This window comes from Lonchura striata, chromosome 1 (assembly GCF_050655825.1).
Source record: "Lonchura striata isolate lonStrDom1 chromosome 1, ASM5065582v1, whole genome shotgun sequence".
Classification (NCBI taxonomy): domain Eukaryota; kingdom Metazoa; phylum Chordata; class Aves; order Passeriformes; family Estrildidae; genus Lonchura; species Lonchura striata.
This window is the reverse complement of record NC_140703.1, coordinates 78495177-78517739: the sequence shown is the minus strand read 5'-3', so window position 1 is coordinate 78517739 and position 22563 is coordinate 78495177. Positions and strand designations below refer to the sequence as shown.

The window sequence follows — 22563 nt, the reverse complement described above, 5'->3', positions numbered from 1 at the left end:
AGTGATGGGTTACACTGTAGTGAATTAATATCTTCAGGGAACATGGACAACATTGTTTATATCTACATAATGTGCAACATACTTTCTGCCAGGCTTGTGAAATACTAGGAAAGACAGATGATGCTATTTTGAGCTGCAGGTATGTTATAGAGAAATGAAAGCTGCACAAATTTCATACTAAAACCAGCACTTACAAAACACCGAAGATGGCATTTTAAACATGCTGCTGCTTTTATATCCCTGAAGGTTAATTTATGATCACTGAGGGAAAGTAAGTAGCCAGTTCCCTGCTGGCTAATTATTGAGTTGAGTGTTTATTGTCTTCCCAAGTGCTTCAGTTTATATATTGAATTTTCAGCAGCCTCATAAATATATATTAAAAACCAAAACAAAACCAACATGCAAATATATTTTCTCTATGGAAGCAATTTTCTCTGAAAAAAATGTAACCGTATATTTCATATAAACAACTGTCATGCAAATTATTTTTTGCAATTTAGAAGACTACACATTATTCACAACTAAATTTAAAAAGTATTTTTATGTGTATATAAACTTTAAAGATTCCAGAGGAATCAGTTTCACAAACGGATTTCTATACTAACAATGCAATAAAATAAAGTATTCCCCCTTTTCTGGCATCTTGCTTGGCTCACCTAGAGATTTGACTGGCCAGTGATTGCCTGAGCTGCTGTTACCTGAGCTCTCTAATTCCCTAGCTGATATGTGGATCCAGACATTCATATCTTTGCAGTTGGAACAGACCTCATACATCCATCCCACCAAGTAATTGTTCCAACACACTGTGTTCTTCTGATTAATTATGTCCCTTATGTTTACTCTCCCTACGTCCTGTGCCTCAGTACTTCAAATTCTCTTGTGGGTTACCAGCATATATTCAGATTAATTTTGTGGCATGTGTGCATGAGGTCTGAGGAGCTGTGCTATAATACTTTATCTTTTGTGATTGCCCTGGTTGTCTCTTTTAATTATGCTTAACTTGCCTGTGATAAAAGATACTGCTGTAAATGGTGGATAGGAAATGTCGGCATTTAAATGAGTGCTTTGCTGGCTGTTCAGTTCTTGCTGTAGTCAATCTAATCAATTTGGCTACAGGAGCTGAGAGAGTTTTTCAGCAGACAAATTAAATAATCTTCAGAGTGAGCTTTTTGAGTCTTGTTGGCTGCTAGGCTATATTTCACATGGCTAGGATGAAAGTTCACAGATGTGAAGTTCATACATGTGCATTCAGATGTCTGCAGTCTGGAGCTGTATCCTGTTAATGTGGTCTGTTATTTACTTTTAAATTGACTTTGTTAATGTTTTAGTAGTAATATGCTGTCATGCACGATCTTATAACCAGAAGGATCTGGTTCTTTGTGATTCCCTGTAACATCCTAAGAAACTTACTCTGAATTCTACTCTTTTGGCAATGTTAAAATGAGCTTGGAGGGCAGATAGTACCAAATTTAAAGGATTTGGTGCTATGTGAAATAATTTGTTACTATGTGAAAATAAAAGCTCAAACCATAGTTCTGATTAGCTGAAATTAGCTCAGTTGGTTAGACCGTGGTGCTAATAACACCAAGGTAACAGGTTCAATCCATGTACAGGCTTTAATAGGCCACTTAAGTTCACTGTAGTGTTGAACTTGAGGATGCTTGGGGATTCCTTCCATCTCAGAATATTCTGTGTGACTCTGTGTACGTAATAAACTCTAAAACTTGGGTTTGCATTAGGTAGGTCATAGCATTTGGCATGGATTCATGTGTCTCGGTGAAGTTCAAAGTACACTTGTATTCTAAGTGAAGCCAACAGTGTTAATAGAAGTTGAAGTAGTAGGAGTGGATGATTTGATAGATAGATCCTTCTCAGTATTTTACAGTCATTTTTGAAGGCAGATAAAAAAACATCCTTTTTCTTTTACTTATTAAAATCATCATCATAATAGTCTTCAAGGAAAAAATTGTCAGCTGTTTTAAATACACCAGTGAAAGCACAGATGAAATTTGTAAACAAAAGAAAAATTAAAGACTTGTGGTACAAATATTTTATTAAGGTAGTATCTTTAGAATTACTTATTCTTCATTGTCTTTAATAGGATGTTATTTAGCCAAGTGGAGACGCAGGAATTTCAGATTTAATTTTATTTTTGTGGAGATAATTTGAAGAAAATTTGAAAATACAGTTGTTGAACAAAGTTTCAATCTGGAAGAATTTGTTGCATCCAGATTTTTATATTCAATGTTTTAAATGTGTGAAGCCAAATTTCTCATTTAGAATCATAGAATGATTAAGGTTGGAAAACACCTCCAAGGCTGAGTCCAACCTTTGACAGGTTGCCACTCGCAGTTAAACGTAGCACTAAGTGCCAGGTCCAGTCACTTGAGCACCTCCAGGGATGATGACTGCACCACCTCCCTGGGAGCCATTCTAATGCTCAACCACCCTTTCAGTGAAAGAATTCTTCCTGATGTCCAACCTGAATGTCCCCTAGCACAGCTTGAGACCATTTCCCCGTGTCCTGTTGGTACCTGGCAGGGAGAAGAGGCTGACCCCGACCTAGCTACAGCCTCCTTTCAGGTGGTTACAGAGAGTATTGAGCCTCTTCTTCTCCAGGCTAAACATCCCCAGCTCCCTCATCTGCTCCTCATAGGACTTGTTCTTGAGAGCCTTTACCAGCTTTGTTGTCATTTGGGTTCTGCTAGGCTATATGTACTTGTAGAGAACATAGATAGGTTTTTCATCCACTGAATTTCATGTAAGATAGTAATAATTATATGTCATGGATTAACCCCAGCCAGCAAGTAAGCAGCACATGTCCACTCTGTCCTCCCCAGTAGAATGTGGAAGAGCATTAGCAAAAGGTAAAACCTCTGGGTTGAGGTAAAAACCATTTAATCATTGAAATAAATTGAAATATAATAATAATAACATATTAATAAGAAGAAATAAAAGAGAGGAATAAAACTTCTCTCAAGTGATGCACAATACAATTGCTCAGCACCCACTGACTGGTGGCCAGCCTGTCCCCAAGCAGATGTTGACAACTCCCAGCCAACTCCCCAGTTTATATACCAAGCGTGACATTCTATGGTATAGAGGGGTCCTTTGGCCAGTTCAAGTCAACTTCTCCTGGCCATGCTCCCTCCCAGCTAGTTGTGCACCTCTGTGCTGGGAGAGCATGGGAAACTGGGAAGTCATTGATTCAGTGTAAGTGCTGCTGAGCCACAACTAAAACTTCAGTGTGTTATCATAGTATTCTCCTATCAAATCCAAAACACAGCACTGTACCAGCTACTAGGAAGAAAATTACCTCTACCCCTGCTGAAACCAGGACATCATATAGAATTCATTGGAAGGAGCTTTCTTGAAATGCAGATTATATACTTTTCTAATGTTAGTGTTTTTTTCTAGTGAATTACAGCTTACTCAGCCTTTCTAAATAATGAGTTTTAAGGAGAAGAAGGCAGAAAGAAGGTACTAGAGGCTTTAAGAGCAAAGGAAGATTTTTTTTTACAACCACAACAGGATTGTAAAGAAGAAAATGTGAGGATAGAAGCTGCTTAGTTATGAAAATTGAGTATGCCTGTAGAATGAGAATTGAAGGTTAATTATTTCCAACCAATGTTCTGCTTTATCACTTTTGTCATTCCCAGACACCATCCACCTACCTTCTTACTTAGAGTCCCAATTTTGGCCTTGAAAATACAAAATATACAGGGAGCAGGGAAGCTACTTCACATGTTGTATCCATTCTCATACTCTTGTTTATCATATATTTTTAAGGAAGAAATAAAATATGTGAAATATGTAAAATATGCCCAAAGAATGACACCTTTAGGAGATATTTATTTATGTAAGTTGCATGGTTGGAGTGTTTCAAAACTAAATGTGAGGAAATTATTTGTAAAACAATGCTCTATTCAGGCCTCTCCATATAGTTTTTTTGAGAGACATCGTTGAGTGGGTTTCTATATTGCTGAAAATAATTACAATGTGAACTAGTGCTGTTGAGCTCTCTTTTGTTATTTTGTTTGTTTTTGTTGGGTTTTTAGGAAAGGAAACAGTTAATAGCAGACATTAATGCCAGTGTTATGTAGTGTAGGTAGACATGCCACATCATTTAGAGCCAAATACTAAAAGTTTGTATTTTCTTTTTTTTTTTTCCTCTCTTTGACAGATTCAGAGTACTCCTATTACAATTTAATCTTGAAGAAAGCAGGACAATTTTTATCCAATTTGCAAATCAACCTGTTGAAGTTTGCACTTTCCATACGGGCTTATTCTCCAAGTGTTCAGATGTTTCAGCAGGTGACAGTATTGCCTGATATATTTGGTACATGATTGAATGAGGTATTTTAGCTAAACAATGTTCATTGTTACAGTTCACTAAAATATATGCCAGTATTATTTGGCATCAAACGTGATAAAGGTGATGCTTTACAAGGTGGTTATATTGACAGGAACAAATATTCGTCTTCAATTGTATGGATACCATTCTCTTCAGGGTAGGATTCTTTTGAAATTGTTCATTTTTGAAAACTCAGGTCATGGGGATTTTTTGCATTGCTTCAAATAATCCTGTAGGAATTCAGACATGTCCAGAGTAGGACATTTCCTGTGGCATGAAGTAATTTTTATTTGTTATTTAGTGGATTTCTCATCTTTCTCATTGTTTTAGTATTTAAAAAGCTGAAAAATTAGAAAAACCCACTTTATTAATGAAAAAGTGAGAGGAGGTTTCACTGTGCCTCTAAAACTAAAATTGCTACTTCTCCTTTTAGCTATGCCACCTTTAGGGTAAAGTGAGAAGTCCACGTTTCTGAAAGATAATAAGCTGTAATAAAGTTAGGGAGTTTTGCAGGTGTTCTCTTGTAGAATATCATACTCTGAGACTCATCTCTTTTTGTTTTTACCTTTCAGCTGGTGAATCCAGACTCACTGACATGCAGTCACATGATTCCCACTTCATATTGGGAATATGAAGTGGGAATAGATGAGCAGAGCTTTTTAAAAAAAGGCAGGGGATGGGAAAGAGAGAGAATCAAAAATTGACATTATTTGTTTTCGTTTTATTGGTTTAGAAGTCTAATCTTCGGATGTTAACATGATTGCTGATAGCAACTAAAGTTAAAAATATCTCAGAGTACAGGTTGTGATTTTAGCTTGTGAAAGAGATTTCTCTCCTGGCTTTACAGAGCAGAAATGTACCTTTCATTTTCTGGAGTGTGACTGCATTTAATAGACTACATCTCACAAAGGTTATAGGGTCTTAATCTTTTAATTTTTTCCTTCCCACATGTACCCAGTTTTGAATGGGCTTAATCAGAAACACAGCTTAATAGCAGCTGTTGAGTTATTTTAATCAAAGGGATATGAGTTTAAGTGCAATCAAAGCATTCTGGTTGAGTATAATTGTTGAAATATTAGATTGCAGCTGATGAACCTCCACCAGAAGGCTGCCGTGCATTTGTGGTTATCCATGAGAAGCACACCTGTAAGACTAATGAAATAAAAAAGCTGCTGAAGAAGGCTACTAAGAGGTAAATATAATGAACTGGTTTAAGAGGAAAAATAGATTACTAAAGAGCTTAATATTATTAGAGTTCATCAAAGAATCAAAGTAGATTTTAAATAAAAGTAGGTTTTAAAATAAAATCATATACATTTGGTTCTCTAATCATATGGACAATTATGTACTTTTTCCCTTTTTTTAACATGGGGTAGTGAGGTTCAATTTACAGTGTACTTCCTATACAAATTTGGAGGTTCACATGTCTGACACAGGTCTGTCAGCAAGGTGCTTTCTTTATAGTCAGTGTCACTGCAGTTAAGGTTCTCTGGGTTGCAAGGGCTTGGTTCAGGAGTAGAAGAGGAGTCTTCCTCATAGAAAGGCATAAGCTTTCCTCACCTCTTCCTGAATTTGGTACCTATCAACCCTTTCTGCACGTTTTGTCCTGTGATATCTAACATCCGTCCAGAATTAATTTGAAGTCTGAAATAAAATGTGTGGAACCTATCAAAATACAGAATAATGAAAACAAAATGTTTAATCTCTATTTTTAAAAAAATATATTATTTTGTGGGTTTTTTTAAGACCTCTGTGTAATTTTTTAACTTTTTCCCCTCCCTGCGATGCTCACCATAATATACATTAGTGTTCATACCCTCAGCTACTTCATGGAGATATGCAGAGCTGAAAGATGATTTAGTAGGGTGTATTTCTTGGATTTTCCTTTCTGTCAAATACAAATTGTGAGGGGAAACCCTGAAAACCTATAAATTTTTCTCTTTGGAGTTGGTTGCTTCTGAAAATAATTTTGTGTTCTACATGTGAGATTTGTGGTGTGTTCTAAGTTCATTGATCCAATTACAACCTACTAAATCATTGTCTTTTGCTTATTCAGTAGCCAAGGTTCCTGTAACTCACTGTCTAGTTTACAATGTCCCATTTTTACCAATTATATTATTGTAAAAATGTCTTTTTTTCCTAGATAAAAGCCAAAATGTACTACAGATAATTTTATATGTTGTTGAATTCCTATGGCTATATATTAAGGCATCAAGAGACCATAAAATTTTATTGCAATGTCTGAATATAGTAAACTTCTAAAGCAATTAACTGGATTCACCACATTCTCCTCTCTGGAGGTATTATGCCTAAATATACAAAATTCTGGAAAATCATAAGAATAAACAATAGAATCCTGAATTATCCAGAATTGAGTGAGTTAGACTTCTAGAAATCATTAAGAACAAAACTGAAGTCTCTTATATTTGATTGGTCTTCGTTTTCTCAATAACTTCGTAGTCAGTTACATCACACCCTTCAGAGTTGAAGGGACAAAATCTTGATAAATTTTCCCTCCTCCTCACCACTGCAAAAGTAGTTGTGTCACTCAAATATTTAGAATACCTGGAGCTAGACTCTGAGAAAAACATGTTCACACTCACATGTTCAGGTAATCATTCCCACTGTTAGTTCCATTTGTACTCTGGGTAGCAGTTGCTTCACCTGTGCTGGTCATATTTATGATAGGTGATAATGATAGGGCTGTGCTCCTCTTCTGTTTTTTCTACCAGGTGAACAAATGCAATAATGGACAGTGTACTGTGTCACAGCTGGTTGCTCTAAACCAGTCATTCTTTTTTCATAGAAGAGATCTTTTTGATGTGTTGATTATTTTTTTTATTTCCAAGTATTTTCCTTTGTGTTCCATTCTGTGTCTTCTGTCTGTCATGACCCTTCCAGTTCAGCCAGGCCAATTTAAGCTATGCTTTCAGTTGTTCACCATATTTGGATAAGGATGCTAGAAATGTCCTGACTTTAGGGATTGATAATTTCAATCTCATTTCAAGTCTCACTGAAAGAGAAAGAAGAAACTGCAGCATTCTTCTTGTGTGGATTCATCATCTCAACCCAACATTCAGGAAATCTTAGGCTCTTTGAACTAAGGAGAGCCCAAATAGTCTGCATGTCAAGATTAAGGTTTTGCTTCATTCAATCCTTTATGCAACAACTGTGATTATGTCTTTTGCATTTTCAGCCATGTTGCAATGGCCTGTGTGGGTCTAAATGGAAGTGTTTTGTGTGGAGGTGCAATAGCTCCAGAGCTCAAGGGCTCTGGGCATGTCAAAGAACACCTGATTAGATTGTTGGGATTGCTTATCTTGCTAACTGTCCAAAACTCAACACTGAGGGTTCTGGGGCTGTTGCTGTGAAGAGCAGAACCATTAACAGAAGTCGCATTTTGCTCAAAACAATCAGTGCCTTACATTTGTCACTATATGTCTGCTGTCTTCTGTCCCCTTGTTTCTGCATCCTATCCAGGGAACTATCTAGACAAGCATATCATTGCCTGTATTACCCTAGTAACTGATGAGCACGTGCTAAACTCAACATCTGTTTAATTTTTTTATCTTTTTGTCTGCTCAACTGTTCTTCCTTGTCTTTCAGACAGCCTTCTTATGAGCATCTCTTATGGCAGGAAATTAATTACCTTTCAGTTCTAGGAGCAGGAGAATCAATTCCTTGTCACTACTATTCAGTGTTGAAGAAAAACAAAGAACAGAGGCTTATCTTGGATTTACAAGGGCTGAACACTTTAATTCTCAACCCAAGGTCATTAAAGGAGCTCTGTGCAGTGCTATTTCATTACAGCACTTAATATTTTCATGAAACATGTTCACTGTAATATGAGACTGTCACTATGCAAGTCATGGCAGCACTCAGTAACCAGCTTAGTTGGTTTGTTGAAGTAGACTGGATAAAGTTAGAAAAAGAGAAGCTCACTTGGTTGAGGTTTTTCACTCTCTCTATGAAAGTGGCAGCTCTTGTCTCTGTGGTTATGAGAAGGAAATTGCACACATCACATCCCGCACATACGCTCTTACTGGGGCAAATCTGGATCAGTTCTTCCACAGAGCTTACTCATTCAAGAATTGTTTCAGGCTCCTGGATCTCACCTATTTGGTCTGCTTTGTCCTGTGATAGCAGTGGGACAGCTTGCCTGATATTTCTCTGACACCCAGCTACCTGCACCCAAGTTAATTCTTGAACTGGCCCCTCCTTTTATTTCTGCCTTACAAATGCGGTCCTTAATTGCATACCTACCAAACTTACAAAGGACATTGATATTAAAGCCCTGAGTAACCTCATACAAATTACTCCTGGTTGAAGTGAGGGTTTGCGGCACATTACCTCCAAAGGTTACCTTTGCAGCATAAATTACTTTATGGTTTTTTACATTGAATACGTTCCAAAGATCTGCATCGTGGAAACTGTGGTGTTCTGCTCACACCTTTCAAGTATGGCTCTTGCGTAAGTGTCTAACACACACAGTTCTGTACTGTGTGTTGAATTAGAGTTTCCTAGCTTGTCTTGGACATGCTTGGAGACAGTTTACAGTCTTTTGATTGTCAGTGCAAAGGCAGCTTTGAAAAAGTGTGCTCATCAATAATTAGTACCTTGATGATTACTCGTCATATCCTCTTTCATCTCCTCTCCATATTTCCCAGTTTTATTCAAAAGATGTCTTTATTCTTCTAAGAAATCATTGCAATGTAACTTTTCTAGTCCTGGTTTTCAGTTAGGAAGGTAGGTAGGCAGTCAAAGTTTGCTAAATTAACAGAGCCTGATGGTTCCAAAATAGTATAACCCCAGTTAGTTTCCAGATGTGTTTACCGTTTTCTCAAAGTTCATGGAATCTCTCTGCTTCTCTTTTACTCACTGATTGCTTTGTGCATCTCTGATGGATGCTATGTGTCATTCAGATTAAAAACTTCAAGCTGTTACTGATGCACAAAATCTCCAAGTGCTATGCTTTTCATATGCTTTGTGTTGTGATTTGATAAAATATATTTCAATTCTTTATAGTTGATGGTGATTTTTCAGTTTCCTATACTTTAATTTGTGAATTTTTTGTTCTGGGTTTGTTTGTGAGCAATCATGATTATTTTGTGGTAATTTAACATGGCTTGTATACTTCTAGCATATAAACACTTATTTGTTTTTTTAAATTATGAAGTAGAAAAACTGCCACTGTTTTAATTCATTTTCTGACTTCATAATATCACCATTATTTGTTTTATAATCAGACCCAGGCCGTATCTTTTTAAGGGAGATCATAAATTTCCAACTCTCAAAGAGGATGGCCCAGTGGTTATTCTGTATGCAGAAATGGGTACGAAAGACTTTGTCAAATTCCACAATATTTTATCTGAGAAGGCACAAAAGGAGGAAATTGTTTATGTTCTCCGGCATTATATTCAGGTATGCAATTCAAATCAGCATTGTTTCAGTAAACTGTTAGCATTCTGTCTTTGCTTGCTTTTTAACAAAACACTTTTTCTACATTTATTTTTGTGTTTGCCTAGATATGTTGAATATATTTTCTAATAGTAAAACTCTTTAGGTAAGTAATTCACCAAATACAAACTATGAACCCAGGAAAGCATGGTAATGTTGCCAATCTTGCATGCAAGCACTGATTGCGTTACTGATCTTGAAATACCCCTTTTTTTGGTTTTATGTCTGGGTTTTGTACAGTGCCAGATCTCAGGTGAATCTTTGTGCAGCAGACTGAATATATTAGTAACTAGAATTAGAAAAATGGAAAGTAGAATAGAGAATCATTTTGAGAAATTACCAATTATATTTTTTATGTATTCTTCACATAATCTCATGTTCATTGAGATACAGCACCACGGGCTATCACGGCCGATATCATTGACCAGTTTTAAAATGTTAGTGTTCCATAGTGCCACTATGCGAAACATAAGGTTTCTGAATTCTTTTCTTAACTTACTCTTCTCCCTGAAACAAAAGAAATACCAGAACATGGAACTGTATTGTCCCCAGTTTTGATTATTGGAAGGTTTTTGTGATTTATATTCAAAGTATAGCTCTTAAATTGTGTGATTAATCTGAGAATAATCTGGTGGAGTGAGAGGTTGCTGTGATTTATGTAGACCAGGAATTTCAGGGAGATGAGTTACATAGTTTGCAGACGACTTTGAGTTGTTTGCTCACAGTAATGAAATAGAGAATTTGAGGAAATCAGTCTTGAATTCAAAGTTGTATGGGGTTTAGTTTCTATTGAACTTTTTTCTTTTATGCTTTTATTTCAATTAAATGCCTACTTGCATATCAGATGTCTCATTGCTCTGTCTTATGGATCATGGTCTCCCCAAATATGTGTTGTCTTCTTGCCTGCGCCTTTTCTCTCTTCAGCTCTTTCTTCCCTTTTCTTCTTTACTCACAACCTCCATTTTTGTTCTTTTGTACATACTGGGATGGATTCTCCCTCCTTTTTTACATTAAATACAAGAAGAGGGAACATTGATAACAAAGATGTACAGTCTTTCTGCTGTCCCTTTCTTTTTTTAACCAGTATCACTGAGACTACATACAGAGCTCTCTCTGCTCCCTCTGCCTTGAGTTTTGTTTAAAGGATGGACAGAGAAGCCTCCCAGCCCTGCTGGGTTTTCACTGAAGGATTCTCACTAAAGAATAGTTCTTAGAAATTGCAAGCTAAAGCTCAAAAAGCCTTCAAGAAATTGCTGCTTTGCATGTGCAAATTGCATTTTGGAGAGGGGATTTGCATACATTTGGGTCAAATTAGGACATATGTTCTCAAATAAGTATGTTTTGTGTAGTTACACTATTGAACGTCAAACTTCCACTCCAAAGTTACAAGTTGTTTTTATTTTAGTAAGTGGCAACCTGTTTTTTGCATTGACACTTTAATACATTTTATTAATACTTCTTGCAGAAAGTGATTAACTGTTTTATCAAACTTTTTTAAAGAGTAAGTCTGATGCAAAAATAGTGTTTCCTCTTAACATTCTGGAAGTCTGTCAACATTACAAAGAAATGAGTATCAGTTGAAAATGTGAATTGTGAGGCATCAGTAATTGTGTAGGGTGCTGTAAGCTGTGCCTGTTCTAGTCCCTCTTCTAGTATTGTGTGAAGATTACAATTTTTTCCAGCCTTTCTGTGATTTGCAGGAGATAAAGGATATTGTCACCTTCTTTTACATGCCTTCTCAGTGGACTGCCAATATGCCTTGCACTATTAATTGAAAGATGAATTAACATAATGATTTAAATGTCATAACATTTTAAAGTTACAATATTGGATATTGTTAATCTCCTTTAAATACATTTTGTAAGTTATGTTTTTTTCTTCTGTTAAAAAAAATATCAAGCAGAAACCAAATTCCAGGAAAATGTATTTATCTGGATATGGTGTGGAACTTGCAATAAAGAATACAGAATATAAAGCGGTAGATGACACGCAGGTTAAAGGTATGTGGGTTTTTTAATTGATTTGATAGCTTGCTGAAGATACTATTGAAATGCATTAAAATCTTCCGTTTGTAAAAGAGAATCATTAATGTTTTGAAGGTTATGTTTAATTTCTGTCTACAGAAGGAAATCTCAGGTATTAAGAACTAAGAAATTAAAATACACAAACAAAACAGAACAAAATACACAAGATCTGTTCTTAGGATACAGTCAATTTTCTAACCTCTAATTGCTGTTTTCTGTGGCTCTTCAAAGCACAGTCTGGTGTTCTTCCTCTTAGTAATTTTAAGATTGTTTACCTTTGCACTTAAATTACTTTATGATTGTTGGCATCGCTCATATTCTAATAGCTACAGTACCTATACATTAGTGTTTCAGGGCTGAGGGTTTTTTTTCTGAATTTCTGTGGAAATACTTTCACAGTCTTCTGTAGAAAAGATATTACATACTATCGATTTTGGACTGGTGCACATTACAATGTATTGAAATAAGACCTATAGAAAGTGGTAACTACAGCATGGGGACACAGAGAAATTACTTTGCAGGAACATTCACAAGATGAAAGTTAACTCTCTTTCATAAGACTGAGGTTTAATGACCTTTGAGTCATGTCAAAAAATAGTTTTGTTTTTTTAAAGGTAAAGAAACTCATCTACCTTTTACATCAAATGCCAGCTGGAGAGTCTAGTGCTTTGAGGTCATCAGGCTTTTCAAGTGTAAATTTGGTAGTAGTTGACTGATGAGAGTTATACCTTATCATTTAATCAAATTGAGAAATGGCTGTTTTGTGAACTGTTAAACCACACCTACTTAATTATATATAAAAAATATTACCACTGAATGAATTATATTAAAAATTAATTTTGATGTTGCAAAGTTCTGTAGAGTAATTAATATAGATGCCAAAATATGCAAGTATAAATTTAATTGAAACTGCATCTGGGAATGACAACTTTGTGATTGTGTTTCTATTAACTGTTTTATAATTCATAGAAACATAATACTACAATAACTTTCTTGGCTTATATTGCCTACATGTGTTATGTATCCAGGAGCAAATGAGACAAAAGAAGAAGAAGATGAGGAAGAGGAGGAGGAAAGTGATGTCCAAGGATTTCTCTTCAGCAAATTAAAGTGAGTTAAGTTATAATTAAACTTTTACATTTGTTTCTGGAACCTCAACCAGTTAGATTTTTTTAATAGAAAAATTGAGATTTATGTTGGAAATCACTTCATTTGGTAGAAATTTTGATGTTTTATTTTTTTATGTCTTGTGAACATAAAGATGCAATGATTGCTTATTCTGTTAATTTCAATGTATTGCTTTTCATTTTCTAATTATCTTAGAATGTATACAGTAAACTTTTAAAATTAAAAGTATCTGCCTGGGTAGCACTAACAAAAACTTAGAACATTGTGATTTCACATTTTTTAGATAATTAGAATCAAAATGTTGGTTTTCAAAATGCAAGAGTAGCGCAAGAAATCCAAACATATGTGCTGTATCACCATAAGGTGTTTTAAAGGAGGATAGTAATGGATTTCCTAGAGTTAAGGAGTGATACTTCTAGGAAGATGAGCTTATTGTATATACCATCTAATTTTGGAGTTTGTGAGTTTGTATTCTCTTCCAGCAGGAACTCTTATCTCTAAGCTGCAACCATTAAATGAAATTGAATGTTACCCTACTGAGCACTCCTTCCAGTCCTTAGCTGGATTCATTTTGTGGTATCAGTCATCCAAAGTGCTTCCCTTTTCCTGTAACAGATCGGTGTAGGGGATTATAAATTTTGTTCTTCAGCAAAATAGCTTGAGATTGTGGGTCTTCTCTAGATGTCATTCTCTCATTATTTTAAACAAAAAGCAAACTTGTTTGTAAATATTGTCACTAAACTGTAAATCTCAGAGTTCAGAGCTGCTAATTCTGTCTAAATTCTTGACATCCCATCCCCTCCCTTCCTGCCTTTTTTTTTTCTTAAGCACATTGAGGTAGAAGTGCACTCAGATCTTGAGGCTTCCCTGTTGTTTCACCTATGTGTTTGAGATTCTGCACAGTGGGTAATACCAAATGCTTATACCATATCTTCATCTGAGCTTTTTTTCTTGTATTTTGCTAGGTTTAGCTATACTTAGTCTCTTGATTCTCCACTGTGACTGATTTGTGAACCTGTTAGATAATTCTGGTTTTTGACATTGTTTCTAGATTCATTGGGTTTTTTCTCTTCTCCTTTTCATACAGGAGGTGAAATAGATGTTTCAGTAGGCTGTAAATTGTTCCTCTGTTACAGCCATGTCAAAAGTTTTACTTTTCTCAGCTGTGAAATAGTTATGAATGTAAGCAAAAGACAAAATGTTCAGAAATTTAATGGAGAATTTTTTCAAGCATATCTTATAGCAGGCTGAAATATTTGTCCTCAAAACTTCTTTACTTATCTATTATATTTTCAAAACAAATAGCTAACCTCTTGTGTACCGTGTTCTTTAGCTCTGACAGATGGTTTGTGTGCTCAGTAGATTGATTTTGTCAGTGCTGTCAATTTATAAAACATGTTCTCAACATTATATTGCCTATACCTCTTGTAGTTAATGCCACAAAGAGTGCATTCAGTTACAGTCAATATGTAGTACAGGGGATGCACACTTAGTTATACATCATCCTATAGTAAGCTGAATAAACAGTTACCTCCATGGTGGTGTAGCAATACTGTCCAAACTTTGACTTCATTTATTCCATCTAAATTTATGTGGCAAGTTTTGAGACAGATCACTACAAAATAAGTGAACTCCTGGTATTTAGTAAGAATTTCCTTACAGAGGGAGTTGTCAAGCATTAGGACAGGCTGGCCAGGAAGGTGGTTGACTTGCCATGCCTGGGTAGATGTGGCCCTTGGGGAGATGTTTTAGTGGTGTACTTGACAGTGCTGGCCTAATGGTTGGATTTAAAAACCTTAAAGTTCCTTTGTGATGTAAATTACTCTCTTTAAGTGGGGTTTAGCTGTCAGAAATCACATTTTCTCATCCAAAATTCGTATTTTTCCTTCAGTAATGAATTCAAGGTCATTCTTGGTTGTTATTCTAAGAAAAAAATATTAGCTGTGAGCAGTACTGTGGATAAGAGCAGGCACTGATGGATGTAATTGATTCTTTTTTGTAATAAAATGTTTTATTGTAGGCAGATGCATCCTGATCTGAAAAACAATCTGATAGAGTTTAAAAAACATCTAATTGAAACTACTAACAACATGGAACCACTGAAGGTTTGGGAGATGCAGGGTATGTATTGCATTTTATTTTTAATTCACACAATACTCTACTTAATATTCCTTTTGTTATTTTAGTTATGATAAAAGCTTCTTTTGAAAGAAGAGACATCATTTCATAAAAAGGCCTTAATACCTCAAGTATTTAAAAGGCATGTGCTGATTCCTTGTATTGTATGCTAGAAATTAAAGGAACATTGAAGTAATTTTATAAGATAGAGAGAGATATTATCTGTTTTTCTGCCTGATGTGTCATCTCAGGTATTAAAACTTAAAAAACTTTTTTGAGAGGTCAGGCTGTGGTAAGCACATGTGCTTACCACATCAGGCAAAAGTTATAATTTTGACATGATTGCTAGGTTGGGATTAAACACATGTTAGGACAGCTTGTTTCCTTTAATTTATTAATTTGATCAATGTGCTGCAGTTCACATTGGTGCATTTTTTAATATAATATCAAGAGGAAGAACATGCTTTTGAAAGCTTTCCTGTAGAAAAGGAAATTAAATACGTTGATTGCTAAAGCTTGTGTGCTGATGAGTTGCAGGACATTCTGTAGCTTGAATGAAATATAAATCTCTCATAAAATGTCACAACATTTAAGTTTATGCAAGTAAATTTTCCCCCTTAGATTCTTCAGCTTTAGAGGAAAATCTGATCAAAATTATTTTGTCTATATATTAGTGTAGTGAAGGAGACTGAGCAATCATCTGAGCTTCACTTTCTTTTGGGACCCTGATGTTACAGAGGCTTGCTCGCAATGTCCAGTCTGGTATTAGCTGTGTGAGATAATTGTAGTTCACTTGCAGTCTTTTGTCAATGAAGTTCAACTGCAGGATTTATCTTTGTCCAAAATAAAAAACAATTGAAAAAATTTGCTTTAAAGTTCTCTTGAGAAATATACTTTGGAAAAAAATAGGAAAAGAAAATAATGGGTTGGACTATTTTTCTTTTTGCATATGATTGAATGCCACTTGGCTGATATTAAAGCTGAAGCAGCCATGAAACTTCAATCCCTTTTATGTCTGCCTTCAAAAGCCAGTACAAGGTCTCTGTTTAATGGTGGTCTTTTCTGTGGTGTTAGGGCTACATATATAAAAATGGAAGCTGATGCTGCTCCCCAAAGAACCAGTTCTTAGTGTTTAAAGTAGTTAAGTTTTGGGATGTTGTTAATTTATGTTAGGAAGACTTGTAGTGGCTTATGGTGCAGGATCTTTAGTCTTCAGCCCCCACATTTTTTGGTGCAGTTGTTTAAATACCCTGACTGCTGACATGACAAGGTGCTTTCTCTAGTTCATTCTTAATGACTAATTATAGTGGCTGAATTAATGGCTCAGCTTCTCTTTGATTTCCTTTAATTAGCTTCAAAGTAAAAATCTAGCTAAATTGAAGCAAAACTACTTCAGCTATAGGGCATACTTCTATTTATAAATGAACCTAAACACCATTCAAGAGTTGTCTTTCAAGAGCTTTTATATTTTAGGTAAGTAATTAGTAAGTACTTTTTCCTGAAGGTGCCTTACACTGTGCTCTCAGCTGTGTTAGGGTGCTGCAAGGGGAGGTCTGTAAGTGACAGCCTTGACCAGAGATAACCAAGGAGGTACAAAGATGTCAGCCGGCCTGAGTGCTATTTGAATATTTGTATCCTAGCTGTTCAGTATAAAATGGAAATTATTAACAGTTTATGAAGGGTTTTAAGTGTATGACCCAAGTTCACAGCTTTCTCACTAGCTGTAGTAACCGCAGCAGCTGGGTGTTGTTGCTTCAACAGATCATAACTTATATGCCTGTTGAAAGGGTCCTGAAACCTACTTTTAAGAGTGATTTCTTTTCTTGTTAGAAGTATTAAAAAACAGAAGTTAACATTCCATTTCACTCACCTATTTTTTTTTCAGCCTATATTTTTAGCCTTATCAGGCTAAACTAGTAATGTCCTATTCACTTTGATTCAGCCTTTAATTTTTTTTAAATTCCTAACTGCTTCAAGAAGATGGTGCAAATTTTTACTAGGCAGCGTCCTCTACATCTTTCTGGCCAGCACTTTTTACTATATATGGCGTCAGCTTTCCTCAAACTGAATAACCTGAGGCTTTCAGTTTTTGTTTAAACATCTTAACTAGAAAATTCTGGGGAAAAGCCATCACTGCATGAGTTCGTTATGCAGATGTGTACAAGGTATATGGAAGCATCTAGTATTGTACTGTGTTACCTCATTGATACCAAAATTGGATTTGTCCTAGTCTTACATGTTAAAATTTGTCATGTTCAAGTTAGACTCCAGGGACAACTGACTGAATTCTATAATTGTTTTTTCAGTGGATAGATTAATTTGAAACTGTCCTTTTATCTGAAAGTCTACTTTGCTCTGAGAATGGGATCCCTTTAAAAATGTGCTAGGTGTTTATGAGAACTGAAATTTTAGGGTAGTTTGGCTTTCCATTTGTGAGTCGCCATTTTCTCTGTAAAGTTGCTGCTTCTTTTGAAAACTGTTCAATTCACATGATCTGTGCAGCTTTCTACATTAAATATATTTGTCATCTGAAAAACTTGTGAAGTTCTGGATCTGGAAAAGTCTTGCTCTTTCCTGCAGTTATGGATGTCTTAGGATTGGGGTGTATCTAGGTTTGAGTGGGGTACTACCCTTTTGATGATAGCATAATACCTTGTGATGAATGATCTAGAGTTTTTCAAAGTGTTTCTGTAAATTTAGAAATTACATATACAATGTGTATGTTCAAGAAAGTCAAGCAGAATTCTGTAGAAAAGCCTAAATTTAGTATTTCCAACTTTAATATGATCAGTTTTTCAACCTTAATATTGTAACTTTCATAACTGTTGAATCAATGACTGAAACATAAAATATGTAAATAGTGAGATTGTGTATATGGAACAGTTTTCTGACTGTAGGCAGTAATGATTGAGTAGTATTTCCAGTGATTGTTTTTTAATTTATTTTTCTTCCCCCATCTTAGATCTTAGTTTTCAAGCAGCTACTCGAATTATGTCTACCCCTATTTATGATGCCTTAAAGATAATGAAAGACGTCTCTCAGAACTTCCCAATAAGAGCCAGGTATGATATTTAAGCTTTTTTTTTTTTTCAAACACTATTTTTATGTTTGCATTTGCCTGTAATGACAGTAATACAGATTTATATCCAAGTCCTGCAGTCACATACTCATGTTTGACAGCTTGCTAGATGGATTCCAGGCAGTTTCACTGAGTAGAAGATAACTCCAGGGAGAGCTTGTGGTCAGTCTCTTAAATGTTTCCTGTCTGATGCAGGAGATGCCATAAGGACATCCTAATCACTACTTGAGGCACTCAGTCCTCATGGATTTCACTAGACTGATATTTCCCCAGGTGAAAACTTCTGTTGAATTAGTAGCAGAACTAGTCACAGTGGGAAGAGACAAAATACCATTAGTAAATTTTGTGGGCATCTACACACATTAGTTCTAAGCACAGTGTTGCTTTGAGATTGGGACCTGTTGTGTGGTAGTGTTCTTACTGGGGAAGATGTGTCAGATTACTTAATAAAAGATCAAGATAAATATTAAATAAATGGACATATCCTGATATTAGCTATCCAAATATGAAAAATTGTTCTTCCTGTAAGCCAGTAGTATTGTAATTGAGAAATGCTTTTCTTCATACTTATTAAGTTCTTCATGTAATCCTATCAGCAATATTTGCTTGAATTACTGAATTAAATGTAATGCTAAATAGGGCTCTTAACGCAGCGTGCTTTCACATTTTGCCACTCTTGTTTAATTATCACAGTATTTCATTGTCACCCCTGATTGTTTCTTGGAGAAAATCTACACCATAATGGAAAAACTACCGTTGTAACATCTTGTGTCAAGGAAGCAAAATGCCTTTTAAAATGCCTGAAGCATAATTATTATGAAATAGTATGGTCTAAATTTGCACTTAGATTAGCAATCAGAAAATTCAGCTTTCTAGTAGGAGATAGTGGAAGTGTGCAAAATGTCGAACTTCAGGTCCAGTTCTGTTCTTTAAAGGACAAGAAAAAGTCATTTTGAAGTGTGCCAGGTGACATTTAAATAATGGATTTCACTCGTCATTAAATCGTTACATTCCACTCCAACTCCCATTGTGTATTTGTGGCATTAGAGAGCTCAATTTACCTACTCTTCAAGTATTTTCTGGGTAAAAGTACAAGAAGACTTCAAAATTATTAAAAGGGGAATCACTCTTTCTGTCCTGCATGATATATTCTAACATGGTAATCTAGCATGCTATTTGTAACATGAGAGATTACAAATATTTAAATAATTTAATTTTTGTAGGTCTTCATTGACAGCTTAAAGGGACATTGTGTAAAAATAGTGCGCAGACTAAATTTCATTAATAATCTTCTCATGCTTAACCTGATGAATCAAAATACTAGTTTGGAAAAAAACTAGAAGAAACAGGAAATGAAGTTATTGCTTAGTCACTTTAGATAAATAGCCTATCATTATAATAATAGTATTTTTAAACTGTGTAAGTTTCAGACAGTTTTTATATGAAAACAACCATTTTTATTACATGAAATTTGGTTTAAAAAGGCTGTATGTGAATTCTAGAACTGTAGTTATGAGAATAAAATACTGTGTGTTTCTTAAAAATGGGGTTCCTTAGACCTTAAAAATATTATACCACTCCTCTGAAATGTTCTTTCACTTTCTAATTTACCACTTGTATTTTTATCTCAGTATTTCCAGTTGAAAAGGTTAGTCTTGAGGTAGATTTTACAAAATGTCATCAGATGTAGACAGTGTACCAGATGATATATGTCATGGCAACATTTTGATAATTCATTTTATAAGGTATTTTTCATCTTTGATTTGTTATATACTTGTCATATTATTGCATTCTCAACGAGAAGATAATTAAGTATTATAATGCTCTGTTACTTGCTATTTATTAATCATTCACAGATGTTAACATTGTGATCCTGTGAATGATTCCTTTTTTCCTCAACATTCAGTACTACATGGCTACATGTTCTTCCAGATAAGAATAAACTTGCATAAAATTATAGGGAATATTTCAAACTTAAGGTCATTCAAAAACTTTCCTACAGGATGTAGAAAGATAAATAGTATCCACTTACTTTCAGCCAGTGAAGTGTTTCTCTTTAGTTAGAGTCTTGCACTTGATGATTACAAAAACATTGGTAACAATTTTGTGACGCTCTGAACAAATTGAACAAATGACGGAACTGAAAATGAACAGATGGCTTCCACAGGTATGCTTGTTACCTCAGGTTGCTAGGGTGTCCTTTTTAAGGGTCAACCATCATACTTTCTCCATAATATTATGCTAGAATCCTGCATTGTCAACTGCCATGAATGAACAAAGAGCTTGATTGCTGTCTATTGCTAGAATAGCTATCAGTAAAGCTTACCTTTTGCTGATGGGTATTTTACTATCTTGCTAATGTTGGACCACCTTTGTATTTTTTTTTCCATCTTCTTATTTTCATATTTTTGTTTTATTTTTCGGCTGAACTACTCACATTAGGAGCCATTTGGAAATATACAGGTTGTCCTTTTTATCTGTCCATTTTTTTATCAACTGAGTGTGCTTCTGAGAGTTACAGGCCCTACTATTTTTTTTGAGTTCAGCATGATAAAATTCAGGTTTTTAAAGTATTTTTTTAATTTTTTTACTTCACAACTCTCTAATACCAAGCTTGGAAAACATACTCTTTGCTCCTACAATATGTCTGTTTGGTCGCCTGGAAAGCTTGAATAGTTATTTAAAATAAACTGATTTTATGTCTTACTTCTGATACACTGTGAGAAATGTGGAGTATACTAAAAGATCTATTCTGAATCAGTTTCTTTAGGGGGAGGTGAGGATTTATATTATTAAATACTTTATTTTCCACAAATTTGAAACTGGCTTACAGAATCATTCTCAGTTTGCCTAGTTAACTTTCAAGTTTAAGATGACTCCAGTTTTTCTTGAAGCCCCATACAAATTCACTAAAACATGTACAGTCCTGGTTTGAAATAATGTTCAACTAGAACATTTATTTTTGCGGTTATCTGGACGGTCATTTTTAAGTTAATATGGTTTAGGTTTTTTTAAAACATGGAGAGATTAATTTTCCTCTGAAAGTGTTTTATGATAAGCCTGATAATTACAAACTTCACATACAACACACTGTGGCAGGGGAAGATAAAATAGTCATCCAGAACATTCATCAAAGGTAAAAAAGACAAATTGATGGGTTACCTTCAAAAGATGGAATGACTAAGGAAAGTAAAACTGTCTTTCTGTGAATGCTTAATATTTTCAGTGGTCTCTATCTGCAAATCTCTTTTTTCTAAGTCTCAGCTAATTTTAAAGTGGTTATTGTTTGCATGTTTTCCTTGCCTTTGTCCAGACAAATCCATGGCTCTTCATGCTGTAAAGTTGTGTACTGTGGAGACAGTAATATGAAGTTAAAATATGCAAATATGGTATGCACATAGGTAATAATTTAGATGACCAAACAGCTTACTTTATTGTAATACACATCCAGAAAAACAAGCCATGAGGAAAGATTGAGAGTGATAAAAAATACATTGATGATACTACTGCAAAAAAAAGTCCTAGCCTGAATCTGAAATGTGGGTTTCCTAGAGTAAAACAGAACTATATTTGTCTTAAATATTCAGTATTTATGATACTGCATTACTCTTCTTTTTAAGACTTAATTAGAGTATTCTTCAGTTACAGTGCATTGGATGCTTAATGAAAATACCAATTTCATATAAAATAATTCTTTTTTTTTAAATAACAGGATTGAGTGATACAAATATTTTATTTTAACAGATCACTTACAAGAATACCTGTAGACAAGAAAATGCAAAAAGAAATAGAAGAAAATCAGAAGGTTTGTTTTTATTTCTTCAGATGGACATTTGAACTACTATTGTATTGCTGCTTTTGGAGATTTTTTGTTTTTACTGCAGCAACTTTGACAGTTTTTGTTAAAGAAAAAGCGCTAATTGTTCTAAAAATCTGTTGTGAGACAGATTAACACTTAAATATGTAATTCAAGTATTTCACTTTCTGCTATTTGTGAAACTTTCTCCATTCTCTCTTTAGGTTTTACAGAATTAGGCAAGGCCAAACAATTTTCATGGAGTGTTGAGTTGAGTCACAGATTGTGTGCTGGGAAAGCAAAATAGGTATCAGTTACTTTTTCTATGGCTATGGTGTTGAATCTAAGCCTGCTGCTTATGTTATGGTCAGCAAATGCAAACTTGGAGCTTTTCACACTCTCAAAATCACACATGCAACTGTTCTGCAAGGTGTTTTGAACATCAGCTGTGGCAGATGGGGGTTTTGTTTTCATCCTTGACTCACTGCATCATTTTTGCCTTGTACCGTGTGAGGAGTCCCTGTTGCTGTGATTTTGACTGATTCGAGATTTATTCTGAGATACCACTTAATGTTTGTTGAATTCATTATGTCTGTCTGTGTTCAGT

General features: G+C 34.9%; 1 protein-coding gene across 3 annotated transcripts in view; it reads left to right on the top strand.

The window, feature by feature from the left end:
- UGGT2 (UDP-glucose glycoprotein glucosyltransferase 2) overlaps window positions 1-22563 on the top strand; it is a 76696-nt gene that overhangs the window by 5887 nt on the left and 48246 nt on the right. For 2 of the 3 annotated variants that reach the window (XR_014955943.1, XM_085581298.1), the window contains exons 3-10: window positions 4184-4314; window positions 5434-5546; window positions 9601-9775; window positions 11712-11811; window positions 12864-12945; window positions 14984-15084; window positions 18044-18143; window positions 21905-21965. Coding sequence is in view for 2 of the 3 variants with exons in the window: in XM_085581298.1 (XP_085437424.1) it covers window positions 4184-4314; window positions 5434-5546; window positions 9601-9775; window positions 11712-11811; window positions 12864-12945; window positions 14984-15084; window positions 18044-18143; window positions 21905-21965 (863 nt within the window). In the remaining variant the exon portion in view is untranslated. The remainder of the gene's footprint in view (window positions 1-4183; window positions 4315-5433; window positions 5547-9600; window positions 9776-11711; window positions 11812-12863; window positions 12946-14983; window positions 15085-18043; window positions 18144-21904; window positions 21966-22563) is intronic. The other variant, XM_085581304.1, reaches the window with a different exon arrangement.